Genomic DNA, 20,694 nt, shown 5'->3' with positions numbered 1-20,694 from the left:
AGGGACACACAGAGACAGGGGTAGTTATGCCTGGCTGAGGGAGGGTGCAGAGACACATGGGGACATGTGCAGATATGCCTGGCTGAACAGAAAGTGGGGGTGCAGGGACACACGGGGTCAGGGTCATATGTGCCTGACTGAATGGGAGAGTCTAGGGGTCAGCATGGATGAGGGTCCCCGAGAATCCCTCCCCCACCAAAAAAAACCCTGTTCCATACTTCTCCCACCTATACCCAAACAACTCTCCAGGTTCACTCCCAGGCTCCTTCCCAGCAATTACCTCCCTCTCCCTCAGCCCCTCGATGAAGCCTGACTTTCCCAATCCTTTGCACTGCTTCTGAGGGGTGCAGGAAATATGTTTCTGTATTGTAATTTAAATGACTACCCAAAGTTCAGTATTAATATGCCTAGAAAAAATTTATTTGCCAAAAAACATTTCCTGAATCTTTTTTTTTTGTCTGTAACATTACAGATATACTTGCTGACAGGTATTATGAAATAATTTACCAAAATAATTGAAATTGGCATGATTATATTGTGTTATTTTGACAAGTAAAATATGCAGAATTTTTAAATATTGTGCGCAGAATTTTTAATTTTTGGTGCAGAATTCCCCCAAGGGTATCTTACTTACTATCCCACCCACATGTGTATTCAAGGCTAAACCTTTTAAAAGCATGTATATTATTTTCAAATGATAAAATACATAATCTGAATATTTCTGTTTCAAAGGACTGCACAAGGCACCCGATTAAGCCATTCTTGCACTATCCTATATGGATTGACTTATTTAGCAGTGCTGCTCTTTCTTCCTAAGTATGCACATAGTTTGGCATATAAAGGATGTAAATACTATGGAAGCAAAGGCTTTTCTGTCAGGTGGTAGGAGTAAAAGGACCAGGATAAATTAAGAAAAGGACAATTTAGAATGAGTATCAGAAAAACCTTCCTGACAGCAAGCCACATGAATCAGCTTATCTGTCTCCCAAGTAAAGGGTGAAATCTTTGGGCACTTAAAGCTGGACTGCACAAAATACTATATGATTATTTTAAATAAACAGTCACTCTTGACTGAAAGTAGGCAAAAATTTTTCCTGGCAATCACATCAATTAAAACAAAAATTAATAGCTCCCTACGGGGTGGGGGGAGTGGAGGAAGGGAGACCCTGTCCTGCTCATACCCTCAGCTATACACAGACTTAAAATTTTCTTCTTACTTTACTCTCACAATGAGGAACATAGAATTTTGGATGAACAAAATGAGTTGCAATTTTTCTGGACTCCAAACAACAAAAAGGAATGTATGTAATAATACCCTTAATAGTGTTAAAGAGATAAGCTCATCAGGCAAGATTCAACCCACAGAATTAGAAATAACTACAGACATGCCTACACTGGTAAATTTACCAGCATAATTATACCAGATTAATTATATTGATTTGGGGGAACAGCGTGGCATTTACCATAAAATTCAATAAAACCATTATAGTTATGCAGGTAAATTTCCCTGTGTAGACAAGTCCGAAGCCTCTACTGCAGCCCTCTTCAAGAAAGATCTTTCCCCAGAATAGTCATATCTGTTGCAGCCGTCATTAGAAGAGATGGCAGACTCAAATTGACTTTTGTTACATTTGTGATACTACTTGTTCTCATGTCTGGCTTGACCATGTCATGAAACTTCTAAACTTGAACCTTCTAATAACTGCCACCATCCTGTCAACATTGCTTCAATTTTTTACAATTGTGTCAATATGGCAAATTTTGAATATTACTACACATTGTATTATGATACAGTTATAGTTCTTATAACTGCTTTCCCACAAGCTTCTTATATAACCTCACTCAATTTTATACTCTGCACATCCTGAGTCTGATAAAACTCTGGAAGACAGTTTCCCCCTCATTTTATTCTATTTAGAAGCTGAAATGGGTTCATTCATGTTTTTTAAATATTATTTATTAATTGCAACCCTATCCCCCAACAATCACTAATACAACATTAAGGTTACATTGTTCAAATTTAAAAGTCAGAAAACAGAAAAGATTAAAAAAGAAACAGTAACCCTGCCATACTGCATATATCATTATATTGTATATGTTTTATTACATATACAGTAAGATACACATTTAACCAGGAAACTGTATTATGCACACTGTGAAAGTTAAAATAATTGTTGGGTAACTTAAGATTTACATTTCCTGTCTTTAACTGTGCAAATGTAACACTTTAATTACTACATTTATTAATTTTTCAATTTACATAAATACATGCCCTAACAATAAATAAGACTAGTATTTGCCACCAGTGAGTCATTCTGAAGCAATATATATCCTAACTATTTTCTAGCCAGGCTATTTAAACATACCCAAGCTAGCACTGCTATTCTGTAGTTGTTTTTAAACTGCATATTAGACTTAGGCAGTAGTATATTTTAGACTGCAACAAATAAAAGCAGACCTTAAAAATCCACATACCCACTTGTCCTAGCAAGGGAAGGAACCTACATTATCCCATTCTGCAGAATCTAAACTTCTATTTAAAAAGAAGTTTTTAGACCTTATGACTGGCAAAGATAACCTTCCACGAAGGCCTTGTCTAGATGAGGATAAAAGGTGTTTAAAAAAAATTATGTCAGCTAACACACTTAAACTTTAGTGTAAACAAAGCAAATCCTATTTTAAACAAGTTGTGGTGTAGGTGTTTGACTTAGGGAATCACACAACTTGCCCTGCGTAAACTAGGATTTTAAAATGTGTTAGCCAAAGCTTTGACAAACACAAATAGGAACGAAGTGCAAACCAATGTAGTGTCATCCTCCTGAGTTTGAAGACAGACTTCTCCAGTGCCTCTGCTGCTGCTATTAGTTTTGCCAAGTGAAGGTGGAGTGAAATTAACAGAACTATTTAATGTCTCGTATTCAGAATCCTGGGGACAGCATCAGAGGCAAATCCTGGAGTTATTCACTGGGGAGGAAAACCCAAGAAGTAAAGGTTGGGAGAAGTGTAGAACAACTGAAGTCTCTCTCCACCACCACTCATTTTAGCAGACAAGAGGCTTTTGAGGATGCTCGAAAAACACAAAGCACCTTTTATATTTCTACAGCTAGAAGGGAACGGAGGTCCAAAGATAGCCCTGGTATAAATCCCACTACTGTTCCCCTTACCAAGAGCTAAAACTTAGTTAAACAATTCTTTTAATACATGTGATGGAAGAGTCCAGATCACTTTCCAATAGCTGTATTGGTTCTTTAATTCTAACAGGAGAAAAATGATAAAAAGCAGTAACAATTTTAGTCAGTAACAGTTATTACTTTGAGAACTAAACAGCCAATATAGCTACAAGTGAGCATATCAGCGGAGTTAAAAACATGCTACTTTTATATGTCAACATCTGACTACAGCCACACCTCAATCACATATTTTCTATATATATTCTTTCCCATTACCACTGATTATCGAAGTATTGTATGTAAATGAGCAGCTCTCTATTTCTTATCAGCTTCTTCCACATGATTATAATTTGTGACAGCAACAAATTATGTCGGCGGAAGTGGAGGAATTGGTTGTAACAAGAGAAACAAATTTTACACTGCATCTGCCTCAATAGATACCAAAAAGAAAAAAAATCTAGTTTGCAACTTTTTAAAATTCCTAGTGGCAAATTGGAATTTGAATAGAAGAAGCTGCAATCCAAATCAGACACTGCTGTTCAAGAGGTTCAGAGAGGAAGCAAGAACTATATGGTATGATTAAGGCTGTGAGTTTGTGACGGAGGTCACAGATTCCATGACCTCAGTGACTTTTGCAGCAGCCGGTGCGCCTGGCCTGGGTGCTGCCTCGGCATCTCAGGCAGCCCGGCACACCAGCCGCTGCTGGGGCAGTCTCGGGTCACCACACCCACCTCCCGCAGCAGCGGGAGTTTGGGTGTGGAAGGGGGCTTAGGGTTGGGGCACGGGAGGGTGTGAGGGCTCTACGCGGTGCTTACCTTGGGGGGCTCCCCAGAAACAGCAACATCCCTCTCCCTCAACTCCTAGCTCAGAGGCATGGCCAGGCAGCTCTGCACACTGCCTCCACCTGCAGGCACTGCCCCCCACAGCTACCATTGGCCACGGTTCACAGCCAATGACAGTTGCTGAGCTGGCGCTCGGGGCTGAGGCAGCGCGCAGGGCTGCCTGGCCACACCTCCGTCCAGGAGCTATGAGAGGGGGATGTCTCCGTTTCCAGGGAGGCGTGGAATCTCCAGCCCCTGCCCACCCAGGCTGTGTGCCCCCCAGGCCGCCCCCCCCACGAGCACCCGCGGCATCCCCTGGGCCACCCCCCAACAACCGCAGCACACCCTTCCTCCCCCCAAGATTTAGTCAGGGGTATATAGTAAAAGTCATAGGTCACAGGCCGTGAATTTTTATTTACTGCCCGTGATCTGTCCATGACTTTTACTAAAAATACCCGAGACTAAAATGTAGCCTTAGGTATGATTAATAAGTGTAGAAATATCACAAATGAATTCTTAATGGGACTATGAAATCATAATATTTTCGACTAGCAAGATGGTGAGTGTAGTAGTTTCTTAATATTTTATTAGTACTACATAATCTTATTAAAAAGCAACAATACAACAAAAACAGCTATATCACTTTGTACTGCTCTGGATAAATCTTTTTTTTTGGTCTAGACAATGAAATTAGGTACCAGTCTAACAGCTACACATGGGTGACTCTGCGATTGACCTTATTTTTCATGCTGTGATACTTAATAAGTAGGGCTGTCAATTAATTGCAATTAACTCAAGCGATTAACTCAAAACAAATTACCTCAATTAAAAAAATTAATCACAATTATTTGCTGTTTTAATTTTACAGTTTAACAATAATAGAATATTAATTGAAATTTATTACAAATATATTTGGATGTTCTACATTTTCAAATATATTAATTTCAATTACAACATAGAATACAAAGCATATAGTGCTCACTTTATATTATTTTTATTACAAATATTTGCACTTAAAAAGATAAACAAAAGAAACAGTATTTTCCAATTCACCTCAAGCAAGTACTGTAGGGCAATCTCTTTATCGTGAAAGTACAACTTACAAATGCAGATTTTTTTTGGTTACAAAACCGCACTCAAAATCAAACCAATGTAAAATTTTAGAGCAGGGGTTCTCGCAACAAATTTTTTGGTGGCCTCAGAGTACGGCCACTAACTCTTGCTGGTTGCAGCTCTGACAAATTTTCCTAAAATACTTAATTAACTTCAGGGAAAACAAAAATATGCACATATACATGTCCAAAATATTGGAATTGATTTATGTAGGGGGTTTTGTTTTTTTTGCAGACTCAATAATAAAAATAATGTGGAGTTGTATTTTGGTGCCCTTGGCCCTCACTGCCTCCCTCGCCCTCCCCCACTCCGACCCCCCATTGCCCCGGACTCCCTTCCTACAGCCTTGCTCCCCAGGTTCACCCCACTCCTTGCATCTTGACCACAGCACCCGGTAAGACCAGCCCTGCTGAAGCCCAGAGCCAGAGCCCCATAGCTGGAGACAAGAGGGGGTGGGCTGAAGCCTGGAGCCCCAACACCAGAGCCCTGCCACCCTGGGGAGGCTGAAACCCAGAGCCCGGAGCCCTGCAGCTGAAGCTGGGCAGGGGCGCTGAAGCTCGCTGCCAGAGTCCCATGGCTGGGGGGGGACGGACCTGAAGCCCACAACCGGAGGCTCCAGCTGAACCCGGGGATGGGGGCTGAAGCCTGCTCCTGGAGCCCCTAGGCGCTGCAGGGAGGGGCCGCTGCTTTGCCCCCTCCCTCATTCATCTCTGCACAAGAGGCTCTTGTGACCACAGGAAAAACCCCTGGTGGCCGCATTTGAGACACGCTGCTTTAGTGCCTACAAGTCCACTCAGTCCTACTTGTTCAGCCAATCACTAAGACAAACAAGTTTGTTTACACTTACAGGAAATAATGCAGGAAATGTTGCCTGAAAGTGAGAACAAGCATTCGCATAGCACTTTTGTAGTCAGCGTTATAAGGTATTTATGTGCCAGATATGCTAAACATTCAGAGAAGCAATCAAGGGCTGTTTATAAAGCGGTGGTAATCCCAACCTATCTGCTCTATGGTTGAGAGACTTGGGTGACTTACAGAAAACACTTGAAAAACCTGGAACACCAGAACTTTCTTCAGAGGATCATCGCACTAAAGTCAGTGTCCTCACAGAGGACAACATCTTCAGTGTTGAGGCTCTGATTTTCCAGCACCAGTTGAGGTGGAGCAGGCACTGTGTGCGCATGCCTGATGTATGCTTACCAAAACAATTGTTGTACACCCAACTCACCAAAGGGTATGGTTACACTTGCAGATGTAGAGTGCTTTGAGTTAAACCAGCCTTCGTAGAGCGCAGTAGGGAAAGCGCTGCAGTCTGTCCACACTGACAGCTGCAAGCGCACGGTGTGGCCACATTTGCGGCACTTGCAACGGCACTGGGAGTGGTGCAGTATGGGCAGCTATCCCACAGAGCACCTCTTCCCATTCTGGCACTGAGGCTTGTGGGAAGGGGGCAGGGAACACGGGGCATTCTGGGTCCTGTCCCAACGCCTCATGATGCATTGGTTCGCATCCCACCAATCCCTCTGCTTCCGTCCACATTTGGCGCCATCTTTCAACGTTTTTTGTGCTGCGCGCTCTGTCTTCCCTTTCGGTCTGTGGGAATGTAGCCCGAACTGCTGAGGAATATGCTGACGAGTCTCGCCAGCACATCACATTTGGCAGTCGAGTTACTCCTTAAGATCCAAACTGACAGTGAGGACTCCGACGATGACATTGACTCGAGTAACGCATAAGACTCGAGATCGCTTGTGGCATTCACGGACATGCTCATCACTGTGGAACGCCGCTTTTGGGCTTGGGAAACAAGCACTAAGTGGTGGGATCACATCGTCATGCAAGTCTGGGATGACGAGCAGTGGCTGCAGAACTTTCAGATGAGAAAAGCCACTTTCATGGGACTGTGTGATGAGCTCACCCCCACTCTGCGGTGCAAAGACATGAGATTGAGAGCTGCCCTGCCAGTGGAGAAGCGGGTGGCTACTGCAATCTGGAAGCTGGCAACTCCAGACAGCTACCGATCCATCACTAACCAGTTTGGAGTGGGAAAGTCAACTGTTGGAATTGTGTTGATGCAAGTTTGCAGTGCCATTAATCGCATCCTGCTCAGAAGAATTGTGACTCTGGGTAACGTGCATGACATTGTGGCTGGCTTTGCACAAACGGGTTTCCCTAACTGCGAAGGGGCGATAGATGGGACGCATATTCCAATTCTGGCACCCGCCCACCTAGCCTCTGAGTAGGTTAATCGGAAGGGGTATTTCTCTATGGTTCTCCAGGCGCTTGTGGATCACCGTGGGTGTTTCATTGACATTAACGCAGGCTGGCCCAGAAAGGTGCATGACGCAAGCGTCTTTCGGAACACTGGCCTGTTCAGGAAGCTGCAAGCCGGGACTTTTTTCCCAGAGCGGAAGATCACTGTAGGTGAAGTCGAAATGCCCATTGTGATCCTTGGAGACCCTGCTTACCCCTTAATGCCATGTCTCATGAAACCCTGCACAGAGAGCCCTGACAGCAGCAAGGAGCAGTTCAACAGGGTAAGCCGGTGCAGAGTGACTGTGGAGTGTGCTTTTGGCCGTTTAAAGGGCCGCTGGCACTCTCTGTATGGGAAGCTGGACCTGGCCGATGACAGCATCCCCGCAGTTATATCCACGTGCTGTACCCTCCATAACATTTGTGAAGGGAAGGGTGAAAGCTTCATTCACACATGGACCTCGGAGGTTCAACACTTGGAGGCTGAATTTGAACAGCCAGAGAGCAGGGCTATTAGAGGGGCCCAGCACGGGGCTGCAAGGATTAGGGATGCCTTGAGGGAGCAATCTGAGGCTGAAAGCCACCAGTAATGTCTGGTGCCCTGCACGGGAGTGAAGTGCAGTGGTTCCAATGTTAGTAGGATCTGTGTTTGCGATGCTGACTTACAGTGCCTGTTGGTTTCCTGGGCTAAGGTATCTTTTACTTTATGCAATAATAAAGAATGTTTTCAAAGCCAAAAAATCCATTTATTGAAAAGAAACACAACTGCTTGGGAAACAGAAAGGGCAAGGGGGTGGGGTGGGGAACGGTACAATCACAGATTTGCGTATGTCCTGTTATTACACTAAGCCTTCCTGTCTGGAGTGCTGCGCAATGAGTGCCGCACTTCAGGATGGCTATACTGCATGGTGATGGGGGTTGAGTGCATTGGGTAAGGGTCATAGTTTTCAGGGCTGGATGGTGAAGATACAGGTGTTGGAGGCAGCTGGTGGCGGTAAGAACCCGGATGTTGGGGAAAGTGGGTTGGAGGTGACATGGGGGCACAGGGGACAAAAGTTTTGGGACAAGGGCTGCAGGGGGGGCGGGCGTAGTAGTGCTCCGCTTGCATGGCTACGAGCACCTGGATCAAGTCTGCTTGGCGCTCCATGATGCTTATCAGCCAATCCGTGTTTTGCTGCCGGAGCTCCGCACTTTTGTGCCGGCGATCCGCATTCTGCTGGCAGATCCTCCTTTCACTCTCCCTCCACTCCTGTGCTTTTAGATTTGCGTTAAGTGACTGCTGCATTACTTCATGCAGCATGTCTTCTTTGCTTCTACGTAGCCTCTTCCTGATTCTTTGCAGTCTCTCGGCCGGTGATAACATGGACGGCTGAGATCTCAAGGCTGCATCTATAAAAGCAAAATGCAACACTTAACAGAGGCAGCATTGTTCACACCAGACAGAGCAATGATTGCCCCAGACTTAAGGAGGGCAAGCACAGTCTACACAATAGCATAATATGCCCGTCCCAAAGCAAGAGCGCACAACCCACGGGAGCCCCAAAATGGTAAGTAAGCACAGGGTCAAGGGGGACTGATTGTTTCATGGCTGTACTGTCCTCTGGGTTTCTGTGCCTTGGGGAGAGCCAGCAGCTACAGGGGTCCCTTATACTGAACATTGTCCTCATATTTTTCACAGGAGTTTGTCCTGGAAGATATCTCGCTGCTGAGGGTAACCTGGGAAGCAAGGGAGGGTCTTCTACTACAATGTGGCTTCCGCCGTGGCCCATATGCAGCTTGCTTGTGTGCAGCAATGGTCCTCCTGCCCCTCACGGCACAGTGGCGCGGATATGTTAGCCTGACTGGGACAAGGACCACAGTGGCTCTCCCAAGAAACCTGCGCAAGCGCATTGCCCAAGGTCTGGCTGAGACCTTTGAAGAGATCACTGAGGCCGATTACTGCGATGTGAGAGAGTACATCAACACCCCATTCTGCATCTAGGCATGCATGCAGCCCAACCCTCCTCCCCCCAAGAGCCCGCACCGAATAACTTCCTTCCCAAAATAAAAGCCGCTTACCAGGAACCTCCTCTGGTGTTTGTTCTTCCCCAAGCACCAGCCGCCGCAACTGGTTACCTTCCTCCTGGCTTGAGAACAGCTCCTGGCTGCATGCATCTAGGGATCCGGGGTGTCTTCCTCCGCCTCAGCAACCTCGCTCCCGCTTTGCTCCTCCTCCTCCTCCTGCCTTGTTGAACTGGGCTCTGAAGTGTCCATAGTGGTACTCAGAGTGGAGGTGGAGTTGCCCCCAAGTATCGCGTCCAGCTATTTGTAGAAACGGCAGGTCGCAGGGGCAGCACTGGAGCAGCAGTTTGCCTCGCGGGCTTTGCGGTAGGCATTCTGCAGCTCCTTCACTTTAAACCTGCACTGCAGTGCGTCCCGGTCATGGCCCCTTTCTATCGTGTCCCTTGATATCTGCCCGAAGGTATCAGAATTCCTACGGCTGGAGCACAGCTGTGACTAGACAGCTTCCTCCCCCCAAAAACTGATGAGGTCCAGCACCTCACCGTTGCTCCATACTGGGGATCGCCTGGCGTGTGGACACATGGTCACCTGGAAAGATTCGCTGAGAGCACTCCACGACTGGATGAGCAAACAGGAAGGGGATTTTCAGAATTCCCAGAGAATTTAAAGGGCGGGTCTGATGGTTGGTCACCTGAGGGTAGGGCAGTATAGCTTCAAAGTGATGACCAGAGTGGCTAGAACAGACATTGTGGGACACTTCTGGAGGCCGATCAGAGCGCATTAACAGACCAGGGCGTCCACACTGGCGCCGCGGCGCTCCAGCGGGGGTGCATCAAATGTTATTCCACTCGCCGAGGTGGAGTACCAGGAGCGCTCTACGTGCCTTGCCAGTGTGGATGCGTCGTGAGTCAGAGCGCACTGGGCTGCTTTAATGTGCTGTAACTCGCAAGTGTTGCCATGCCCAAAGGAGAAAAGAAACAGGGAGGCCAAAAGGAACGCTTTAAAGACACCTTCAAGATAACATCAAGAGGTGTGGCATTGACACCACACACTGGGAGACAGCAGCCCAGGATAGGGATAACTGGCAAAGACTTGTCAGAGAGGGAACATTCACTTTTGGAGGAAAATTGCCTTGCCCTGGTCACAGAAAAAAGCCAGAAAAGAAAGGAAAGACAGCAGTCACGCAGCAATGGTGGCCCAACCCTGTCTTCCAACACCACCTGTAATGTCTGCCAACGAGCCTGTGGCTCAAGAATCGGAATTCGCAGTCACCAAAGGACCCATGAAAAATAAAAGTTGTGAAAGAGAACATCCTCGACCTCGAGGGATTGCCGACGATACTCAACATTCATATGCCCCTTCATGCTTCAGCCACCATTCCAGAGGACATTCTTCCATACTGATGACACTTGTTAAAAATACAACGCATTAATTACATTTGTGACTGAACTCCTTGGGGGAGAATTGTAGGTCTCCTGCTCTGTGGTTCTACCACATTCTGCCATATATTTTGTGTTATGGCAATCTCGGATGACGATCCAGAATATGTTGTTTGATTTAAGAACACTTTCACATTGGTACCTTTGCATTTTGTCAAATCTGCAATGAGATTCTAAAGATAGCTACAGCACTCTAGCCAAGGTTTAAGAATCTGAAGTACCTTCCAAAATCTGAGAGGGACGAGGTGTGGAACATGCTGTCAGAAGCCTTAAAAGAGCAACACTCCAATGCAGAAACTACAGAACCCAAACCACCAAAAAAGAAAAATCAACCTTCTGTTGGTGGCATCTAAACTCAGATGATGAAAATGAACGTGCATCAGTGCACTCTGCTTTGGATAGTTATCAAGCAGAACCCATTATCAGCAGAGACGCATGTCCTCTGGAATGGAGGTCAAACCATGAAGGGGCATATGAATGTTTAGCATATCACAGAATCATAGAATATCAGGGTTGGAAGGGACCTCAGGAGGTCATCTAGTCCAACCCCCTGTTCAAAGCAGGACTAATCCCCAGACAGATTTTTACCCCAGTTCCTTAAACAGCCTCCTCAAGGATTGAACTCACAACGTTGGGTTTAGCAGGCCAATGCTCAAACCACTGAGCTATCCCTCCCCCCTGGCATGTAAATACCTTGCAACGCCAGCTTCAAAAGTGCCATGCAAATGCCTGTTCTCACTTTCCGGTGACATTGTAACTAAGAAGTGGGCAGCATTATCTCCCATAAATGTAAACACTGTTTATCTTAGTGATTGGCTGAACAAGTAGTAGGACTGAGTGGACTTACAGGCTCTAAAGTTTGACATTGTTTTATTTGAGTGCAGTTATGTAAAAAAAAGTTCTACATTTGTAAATTGCACTTTTACGATAAAGAGATTGCACTACAGTACTTGTATGAGAACTGAGAAATACTATTTTAGTTTATCTTTTTTACAGTGCAAATATTTGTAATAAAAATAGTATAGTGAGCACTGTACATTTTGTATTCTCTGTTGTAATAGAATTAAATATATTTGAAAATGTAGAAAACATCCAAAAATATTTAAATAAATAGTAGTCTATTATTGTTTAACGGTGCAATTAAAACTGCGATTAATCGTGATTAATTTTTTTAATCATTTGACAATCCTAGTTATAAGTTTTCATTACTTTGCATACAAAAGTAATGCAAGAACTGGGTCGGAAAGGAAAGTATATCAGTTTTCTTCACTCTACTGTAGATAGCGATCTGATTGCTATTTTCCTTTATGCACTCCTGATTTATAAGTCTGCCATAAAATTGACTGCTGCTTGTATTAAATTATCAGAAGCGTTTCTTTGTATATAAGAGTATGTAAACTGAATCAGCCAAGTATTTCCAATTTGGAAGACTGATCTTTTATTTCACATAGTTCACATTTGGACTCAAAAAGGCTAGAAACTTTTATAAAATAAAGTTTAAAAAAATCTGCGGATGAGTATGATGTAAGTATTGGTATCTCTCATGGAGAGAGGGGGTATTTCAGAAACTTCTTTTCCAGTTCTTTTTTAAATGAACAGTGGACTTTCTACTAATCCCTTTGGAAGATTACTCCAGACTAATAGATTTCACCATGAGAAAGATTTTCCTGACATTCATGTTAAGAGTTCCTTTGTTTATTTTCATCCTATTATTCTTTGTTGCAGTTCTCTGTACTACCTTAAACATTTCCTCCCACTCCTTGGTGTATATTTACTTTATATATTTGTCACAGTTGTTACATTACCTGTCCTTTTCTCCCTCCTTCTCCATCACTGATTACTCAAACTATACATAGGTTATTCTTTTAATATTTCCATGCATGCGAATTTCTATGCATGCAGATCTTCCCCTGTAACTTTTGGTATGCACAAAATGCTCTCTACAAAATTCAGTTTTTGTTTATAATTTTCTAGCCCTTCTGACTACCAGAGATTTGTCTATATCAGAAAAGTTTTCACAAATGCACCACTGTAATTTCATTAAATAGTTACACCAGAACAAACCCTAATGTAGATATGCTTCACTGAAATAAAGCAATATTTAATCCCTATGTAGGTTCTGTCCAAATCTGCAGACAGACTAAGGCTATATTCACACTGCACTCTCGTCATTAAAACTTTTGCCACTTAGGGTGTGAAAAAAATACCCACCCCTGAACAACAAAAGTTTTAACGGCGAAAAGCACTAGTGTGGACAGCGCTTATCCGGCAGAGACTCTCTCCCAGCGACGAAGCTACTACCCCTCATTTGAGGTGGTTTTATTTTGTCTCCAAGAGAGCTCTCTCCCAGTGACAAAGAGCGGCTACCCTGCGCACCTTACAATGGTGTGGCTGCAGCGGCACAGCCACGCCATTGTAAGGTGCATAGTATAGACATAGCCTGAAACAATAGCTCTTAGGGCCTAATTCAGAGACTATTCAAATCAATGGAAGCCCTTCCATTAACTTCAATAGGCAGGGAATTAAACTCCGAGAAGTGTCAACCACTACATTCATCTCAACAGTGATCACCAGGAAGCCACGAATGAGAATTAAAGGTCAGCATTAACCACTTAGCAGAAACCACCCAACTAACAGGCTCAAGTATATCCAGTGGGGTTATATTTTCCATTCATTCTAACGCACAATCCACATGAATTTAAGGCCATGTCTATACGTATAGTGCTGCAGTGGCACAGGTGTACCGGTACAGCTGCATCATGTGTGGTGAAGATGTTCTATGCCTATGGGAGAGAGCTCTCCCATCGGCATAAATAAAAACCACCTCTGCGAGTGGCATAAGCTATGTTGGTGGGAGAAGCTCTCCCACCGACATAAGGCTGTGCACATGAGCGCTTATATTGGCGTAACTTATGTCACTCACGGGGGGTGGAATATTCACATCCCTGAGTGACACAAGTTTTGCTAGCATAGACTGTAGTGTAGACAAAGCCTTACAAATTTTAGCTACAAATATGTTCTAGTCCAGGGGCGGGCAAACTTTTTGGCCCAAGGGTCACATCTGGGTGGGGAAATTGCATGCAGGGCCACGAATGTAGGGTTGAGACAGGGGTGCAGGAGGGAGTGCGGGGTGTGGAACGGGATGAGGTGTGCAGGAAGGGCCTCAGGGCAAGGGGTTGGGGCAGAGGAGGAGTGCGGGGTGTACAAGGGGGCTCAGGGCAGGGGGTTGGGGTGCAGGAGGGGGTGCGGGATGGGGCTCAGGTTAGGAGAGGTGTGGAGTGCGGGAGGGGGCTCAGGGCAGATGGTTGGGGTGCAGGAAGGTTGCGGGGTGCGGCGGGGGCTCAGGGCAGGAGGTTGGGGTGCAGGAGGGGTGTGGCAGGGGGCTCAGGGCAGGGGGTTGGGGTGCAGGAGGGGTGTGGCAGGGGGCTCAGGGCAGGGGTGCAGGAGTGGTGTGGCAGGGGGCTCAGGGCAGGGGTGCAGGAGGGTTTCGGGGTGCGGGCTCCGGCCAGGTACTGTTTACCTGGAGCGGCTCCGGGGTGGCAGTGGTGCCGCGCCGCTAAGGCAGGCTCCCTGCCCACCCTGGCCCCGTGCCGCTCCCAGAAGCGGCTGGCACCAAGTCCCTGCGGCGCCTGGGGTTGGGGGCGGGGGGAGAGGGCTCCACGCGCTGCCTTCACCTGTGGTTTCCACACCTGAAGCTCCCATTGGCTGGGGACAGGGAACCGCGGTCAATGGGAGCTTCAGGGCAGCGCGTGGAGCCCTCTACTCCCCCTCCCCCAGGGGCCGCAGGGACGTGGTGCCGGCTGCTTCCGGGTGTGACATGAGGCCCGTGGCATCACAGGGGTGGCAATCCTGTGGGCCGGATCCAAAGCCCTGAGGGGCTGAATCCGGCCCGCGGGCCATAGTTTGCCCATCCCTGTTCTAGTATGTTCTACTCCCAACACAGAACTTTTCTGTCAGTCTCTATCGCCACTCTACCCCAGGAACCTTATATGGATTGACATTTGTACCATTTGTCAACCTTTTAATTTAGGATTTTGAACCCTTATCCACTCGCTGATGTTTCTCAGTCAGATGCAGAGAAATACTAGGACTCCTGTACACAACTTAGGTCAGCAGAAAGTTGGGCAGATTCTATCTCCAAAGCATGTGGACTCTTGGTCCCCAATGAGATAGAAGAAAATAGAATAGCGGTGGGAGGAGTCACAGAATGTAAAAGGATGGAAACTGGAAAGTCAGGAGGAATAACACCAAGGAGACAGAACCCTCAACTTGATCTTCCACATTAAGACATGCCCCCCCACCACCCAAACACTCCTGTGTTCTCCCAACCTGAGCACCTGCTCCCAAAAATCCTCTTGAGCACCCTCCTTTGCTTTCATCATCTTTTCCTCTCTATTAAAAGGCTGAAAGGACCCTGGCGCCCATCAACCCTGCTCACTGTTTTGCTATCCTGACTGCTTCAGAGGAACATGATACCTTCTTAGCACAGCCTGATCCTATTGCTTCTCCAGTGCACCCAGGCCCTGACAAATATAAGGAAGCAAGAGAACAGAATTCACCTCTCTTGCATAGGAGGGCAATGTTCTAACCAGACACAAAAACAAGCAGACAGTCCCCATAATTCAAATACCCAAATTCTTAAAGATTGTTTTAAGTATTTCAGTTAATGAAAGCGTTGTGTGCATTGTTCTCAGTCACCAGATTTGGGGCTCCTGTGGTGTGTTTTGCATGGTGTTATGGAATTTCTATGAAGTTTTGTACAGATCAACAGGCACTAAAACAACCTAATTCAAAACTCCTTCTGTCTTACAATACCAGCTGGAAAATGGTGGAATAGGACCATAGAGAGAAAGAAGATTTTATTTATATATACACCTCTACCCTGATATATCACGACCCAATATAACACAACTTCGGATATAACGCGGTAAAGCAGCGCTCCGGGGGGGGGGGGGGGGGGGAGCAGGGCTGCGCGCTATGGCGGATCAAAGCAAGTTCGATATAACGCGGCAAGATTTTTTGGCTCCCGAGGACAGCGTTATATCAGGGTAGAGGTGTGAGAGAGTGTGTGTGTGTGTGTGTGTGTGTGTATATATATATATATATATATATATATATATATATATATAAACAGCCCAGCAAACTCTTGCTAACTAAATTCTACAGATTCTGGCAAAAAATCCCAAAGTAGTTCTGATGGGAGGGGTGTTGCCCCAATTTCATAAGATTAAAATATCACAGATTGGGCAAAAAGGTTTTAAACACTTAAGGAAGCTAACCTTTTATATATACACCCATAGAGAATACTTTAGGAAATTTACTTTACTATCAGAAAGCATAGCTAATATTATACACAAACCTTGGGCCTATGAAATTCAACATCATATTTTGCTATTAACTAGGTATTACAATAAAACATTTTTGCACCATTATAATGTTTTTAAAATAAATTTTCATGTGACCCAGAAACAGTATGTGTTGTTTTTTATTTCTTTGAAAAGCAACTGGTAAAAAAAGCCCTTCAAACTATTACAGCCAGAAATCAGATTACAATTAAAACAGGTCCAACCCCGGGTATAAAAAGTCTTGACCAAATCCCTTCCCCTTTATATTAAGCCAGTAGTTCCCAAATTGTGGCCCATGAAGCCCTCATAAACCCATCGCATGCTGGGTAAAATCACCAGAGCAAGAGACCACTGCAGGACTTAAGAGGTTGGGAGGGCATGGCTGATGTATGGCTACATATTTATACCTAGGGCTTGTCTATGCATAAAATACTGCAGCTACACTGCTCTAGCACTTCATCACCTATACCAACGGGAAGGGTTCTCCCATCAGCGTAGGTTATCCATCTCCCTGAGAAACAATAGCTAGGTCAACAGAAGAATTCTTCCATTGACCTCATGCTGTACACTGGGGGCTAGGTCTGCATAACTACACCACTCAGGGGTGTGGATTTTACACACCCCTACACAATGTAGCGGGGTCCACCTAACTTTTTAGAGTAGCCCAGACTTTAGGTCGACAGAAGATTTCTAGCGACCTAGTGCTGTCTACACTGGGGATTAGGTTGGCATAATCACGTCTCTCAAGGGTGCAGATTTTTCATGCCATTGAAACATAGATTCATAGATTCTAGGACTGGAAGGGACCTCGAGAGGTCATCGAGTCCAGTCCCCTGCCCGCATGGCAGGACCAAATACTGTCTAGACCATCCCTGATAGACATTTATCTAACCTACTCTTAAATATCTCCAGAGATGGAGATTCCACAACCTCCCTAGGCAATTTATTCCAGTGTTTAACCACCCTGACAGTTAGGAACTTTTTCCTAATGTCCAACCTAGACCTCCCTTGCTGCAGTTTAAGCCCATTGCTTCTTGTTCTATCCTCAGAGGCTAAGGTGAACAAGTTTTCTCCCTCCTCCTTATGACACCCTTTTAGATACCTGAAAACTGCTATCATGTCCCCTCTCAGTCTTCTCTTTTCCAAACTAAACAAACCCAATTCTTTCAGCCTTGCTTCATAGGTCATGTTCTCAAGACCTTTAATCATTCTTGTTGCTCTTCTCTGGACCCTTTCCAATTTCTCCACATCTTTCTTGAAATGCGGTGCCCAGAACTGGACACAATACTCCAGCTGAGGCCTAACCAGAGCAGAGTAGAGCGGAAGAATGACTTCTCGTGTCTTGCTCACAACACACCTGTTAATACATCCCAGAATCACGTTTGCTTTTTTTGCAACAGCATCACACTGTTGACTCATATTTAGCTTGTGGTCCACTATAACCCCTAGATCCCTTTCTGCCGTACTCCTTCCTAGACAGTCTCTTCCCATTCTGTATGTGTGAAACTGATTTTTTCTTCCTAAGTGGAGCACTTTGCATTTGTCTTTGTTAAACTTCATCCTGTTTAACTCAGACCATTTCTCCAATTTGTCCAGATCATTTTGAATTATGACCCTGTCCTCCAAAGCAGTTGCAATCCCTCCCAGTTTGGTATCATCCGCAAACTTAATAATCGTACTTTCTATACCAATATCTAAGTCGTTAATGAAGATATTGAACAGAGCCGGTCCCAAAACAGACCCCTGCGGAACCCCACTCGTTATGCCTTTCCAGCAGGATTGGGAACCATTAATAACAACTCTCTGAGTACGGTTATCCAGCCAGTTATGCACCCACCTTATAGTAGCCCCATCTAAATTGTATTTGCCTAGTTTGTCGATAAGAATATCATGCGAGACCGTATCAAATGCCTTACTAAAGTCTAGGTATACCACATCCACAGCTTCTCCCTTATCCACAAGACTCGTTATCCTATCGAAGAAAGCTATCAAATTGGTTTGACATGATTTGTTCTTTACAAATCCATACTGGCTGTTCCCTATCACCTTACCACCTTCCAAGTGTTTGCAGATGATTTCCTTAATTACTTGCTCCATTATCTTCCCTGGCACAGAAGTTAAACTAACTGGTCTGTAGTTTCCTGGGTTGTTTTTATTTCCCTTTTTATAGATGGGCACTATATTTGCCCTTTTCCAGTCTTCTGGAATCTCTCCCGTCTCCCATGATTTTCCAAAGATAATAGCTAGAGGCTCAGATACCTCCTCTATTAGCTCCTTGAGTATTCTAGGATGCATTTCATCAGGCACATGCACCTATGCTAATGTAAGTTGCCAGTGTAAGTTAGCTCTATGTCAGTGGTTCCCAAACTGGGGTTCATGAACCCCTGGGGGTTCGCAAACTGTTGCAGGGGGTTCTCGGGGGAAAAAATCTCTAATGGTGGACAGAGCTGTCCCTAGGGACCCTGGGCAGCACAGGCCCCTGGACTTCCAAGAGCTAAGCAGATCAAAGCAGGCAGATCTATCACACTGAGGAGACTGAAACTTCAAGACTCCTTATAAGAAATGGAAAGGGAGATGGATATTTTTTGCTGTTTTTAAAATTAAATAGGCAGCTAATATTGTTTTTTAAAATTATAATGAAGAACAAGTTTAAGCTTTGTTGTAACATGCGTTGTTTGTCTGGACTGCTCAAGACCTGAATGCTTGTGTAGGAGGAACTCTGAGTTGGCTTCTTAAATACCTTCATGCTGTTTCACATCTGATACTCCTGGGTAAAACATAGAAGCCTTGTCTTATAACAGGCTTATTCAAAGTGATACAAGCTACAAAAGTGATATCTTGGAAGAATTTTGCCGTTTTCATAATGTAATAAAAATACTGTCATGATAAATAATAATTAATAATAAATATTGTGCAATAAGCATGTCATAGCAACAAATTTTATATTTCCAAGATCAGTGCTTTTATAATTTATACGCCGGTAAAGGAGAAAAATCCCTGGAAATATTTTTTTAGGAGGGGGTTCGCGAGACCTGACATTTTAGTGAAAGGGTTTCACAGGTTGTTGAAGTTTGGGAACCACTGCTCTATGTCCACATGGGAGGAGTTGTGTGGGGGGGGAGGGAGGGGAAAGGGGTTGGTCTAGTTAATGGATTGCCTGTGATCTCAGCAGGAGTGGCGCCAGGATTTTTGCTGCCCTAGGTGGCAGCGCTCCTCCCCTGAGCATTCAGGGGGCCTGGGGTCTTCGGCGGCTGGGGTCCTTCCGCTCCGCATCTTCAGGGCACTTTGGCGGCGGGTCCTGGAGCGAGTGAAGGACCCGCCGCCGAATTTCCGCCAAAGATCTGGAGCGGAAGGACCCCCCCTGCGCCGAATTTCCGCCGAGGGCGGCAAAATGCCGCCCCCCAAATCCTGCTGCCCATGGCGACTGGCTAGGGTCGCCTAGTGGAAGTGCCGGCCCTGAATCTCAGGGTAGTTGACACCTGTGCAAAGGGCCTCTGGAGATTTCACAAATGTATGGCGAGTCCCAGCCACCTGGAGTTCAGACAGTCACTTTTAACTCCAGATAAAAGTCTCTAATGAAGACCAAAGTGCGAGAGATCCTTGCTCTCTCACAAAATGCTTTGCACCACGACTCTAACGCCCACGGCACTAATCACAAGACAAGCGTGGCCCTGGCCTCCTCACCCCAGAACGCTGCCCAGCCCGCGTTCCCCAAAGGCAGCTGCGAGTGCAACGAGTATGGAACAGCCCTCAGGCTGCTGGATGCCCACACGCGGCGGGAGCCGGCCGCCGTTTCACTTGGGGGGAGCAGGCCGGCGACCAGCAGCTCCAGGGCGGGAGGGGATTAGCAACACCCCTCCTGGGGGTGAGCAGCCAGTGTGAAAAATCGGGATCGCGGCGGGGGGTAAAAGGCGCCTATACTGAAAAAAACCCCACGAACATCGGGACTGACCCTCCCCCCCGGCATCTTAGCAACCACCCCTGGGCGCCCGAGGCGGGAAGGGAGGAGCACGAGGAGCCCCGAACTCCAAGCGCGTGCACGGCCTCTCCCCCTCGCGGCCTGGCTCGTGCTCGCTGGGGCCGGGGAAACGGACGCCGCGTGCAGTCCCACTGCCCAGGCCCGCGATGAGTCTCACGCCAAAGGCCCAGCCGGGGCCCTCGCGACTCCCCCGCTCCTCCCCCCCGGCAAATGAGCCTTAGCGACCGTTATAGCCACCTCCCGCCACAAGGCGCCTCATTGCTTCTCCCTCCCACTTTCCCCCCAAGAGGCGCCTTCCCAAAGGGGCCGCCCTGTCTCTTACTCGGGCTCCCGCAGCACAGACTCCACCGCGGCGGCCATTTTGAACTTCCAAACTCCTTCGCTGCTGCTGGTGAGACGGGGCCGCGGCGCATGCGCGATGGGGCGCCAAGGGTCGAGGCGAGGAAACGCACCAGCTCGGCGACCACCGGAAACGTACCTCACCCTCCAGCGAGAGAGTAAGTTACTTCCGGTGGATCTTTTTCTAGGGAGCGTCTTTAAAGAGCCACCTCCAGGCCCAGCAGCGCAATCCCAGAA

At 46.1% G+C, this 20,694-nt stretch overlaps 1 protein-coding gene across 2 annotated transcripts in view; it reads right to left on the bottom strand.

Moving 5' to 3' along the window:
* Positions 1 to 20,514, bottom strand: part of LOC112118939 (serine/threonine-protein kinase PRP4 homolog) — a 54,846-nt gene extending 34,332 nt beyond the window's left edge. For both annotated transcript variants that reach the window (XR_003370143.1, XM_026658764.1), the window contains exon 1: positions 20,441 to 20,514. Coding sequence is in view for 1 of the 2 variants with exons in the window: in XM_026658764.1 (XP_026514549.1) it covers positions 20,441 to 20,478 (38 nt within the window). In the remaining variant the exon portion in view is untranslated. The remainder of the gene's footprint in view (positions 1 to 20,440) is intronic.
* Positions 20,515 to 20,694: the final 180 nt, after the last annotated feature.

This window comes from Terrapene carolina, unplaced genomic scaffold (assembly GCF_002925995.2).
Source record: "Terrapene carolina triunguis isolate 2854851 unplaced genomic scaffold, T_m_triunguis-2.0 Scaffold55, whole genome shotgun sequence".
NCBI lineage: Eukaryota > Metazoa > Chordata > Testudines > Emydidae > Terrapene > Terrapene triunguis.
This window is presented reverse-complemented; position numbering and strand designations above follow the sequence as displayed.